General features: G+C 46.7%; 1 protein-coding gene across 2 annotated transcripts in view; it reads left to right on the top strand.

Moving 5' to 3' along the window:
- NADK1 (NAD kinase 1) overlaps positions 1 to 830 on the top strand; it is a 28,842-nt gene extending 28,012 nt beyond the window's left edge. For both annotated transcript variants that reach the window (XM_086798279.1, XM_086798280.1), the window contains exons 10-11: positions 1 to 295; positions 382 to 830. The exon at positions 1 to 295 is cut by the window's left edge and continues 31 nt beyond it. In XM_086798279.1, coding sequence (XP_086654405.1) covers positions 1 to 295; positions 382 to 708 — 622 coding nt within the window. In that variant the 3' untranslated portion in view covers positions 709 to 830. The remainder of the gene's footprint in view (positions 296 to 381) is intronic.
- Positions 831 to 1,051: the final 221 nt, after the last annotated feature.

Raw genomic sequence — 1,051 nt, forward strand, 5'->3', positions numbered from 1 at the left:
GGTGATGAAGGGCCCCCTGCATATCACTCTCCGCCATCGTTTAAACTGCAGGATAGTTAGGGCAGCTGACCGTGACGAATCAGGGGATACCCAAAAAAAGACCTCCGAGGATTCCCACCTTGTTCTGAATGAAGTCTCCATCGACCGGGGCATGTCTTCCTTCCTTACGTTTCTGGAGTGTTACTGTGATAATTCTTTTGTGACATGTGTACAAGGGGATGGATTGATCATATCCACAACATCCGGCAGCACTGCGTACTCATTGGCAGCAGGAGGCTCTATGGTTCATCCTGAGGTATGGGTACCTGTGTTACCTTAAGATCCTAATTGCATGGTTGTATTGCCTTGTTTCTCATGAAAAGTTCTGTTGTCTATCTGCAGGTGCCTGGAATTCTGTTTACACCGATCTGTCCACATTCTCTATCTTTCCGGCCTCTCATTTTACCGGAATATGTTACTCTGCGGGTGCAAGTACCCTTCAACAGCAGGGGACAAGCATGGGCCTCATTTGATGGCAAAGACCGACAGCAGCTGCGGGCCGGAGATGCACTTGTATGCAACATGTCTCTCTGGCCTGTCCCAACCTCATGTGAAGTCGAGTCGACGCATGATTTTTTGCGCAGCGTAAGAGAAGGATTACATTGGAACATGAGAAAAGCCCAGTCTACTGATGGTCCACGGGATGGACAGGCTGTGGACCATTCTTAAAATTTGGAAGGGTGGAAGTACAAATTGTTTTCTTTCTGCATTTTGTCATCTCCATGGCGGATGCTTTCCGAGATGTCTCTTTTAATATTTTTATATAAGAATCGAAGAGCTAGTTCTGGAAACCAGCCGCATCCGGCAGCTTGCATGTGAGTATAGTAGAGAGAGAGAGAGAGGTATTAACATCGGTAGAATGCAACATGAAGGCATATACGACCAACGGTGGGACTTGATTGAACTTGGGTGGATCATGGCCTTTATTGAATGCATGTTTGGTCATCTCGTTAAGGTATTGCAAGCTTGGACTTGGTGTTGAGGAGCTGCCAAAGTTGTTTGATAGTAGTGC

The sequence above is a fragment of the Cibotium barometz genome, chromosome 5 (genome assembly GCF_041138505.1).
Source record: "Cibotium barometz isolate CiBa-2024 chromosome 5, ASM4113850v1, whole genome shotgun sequence".
Lineage (NCBI taxonomy): Eukaryota > Viridiplantae > Streptophyta > Polypodiopsida > Cyatheales > Cibotiaceae > Cibotium > Cibotium barometz.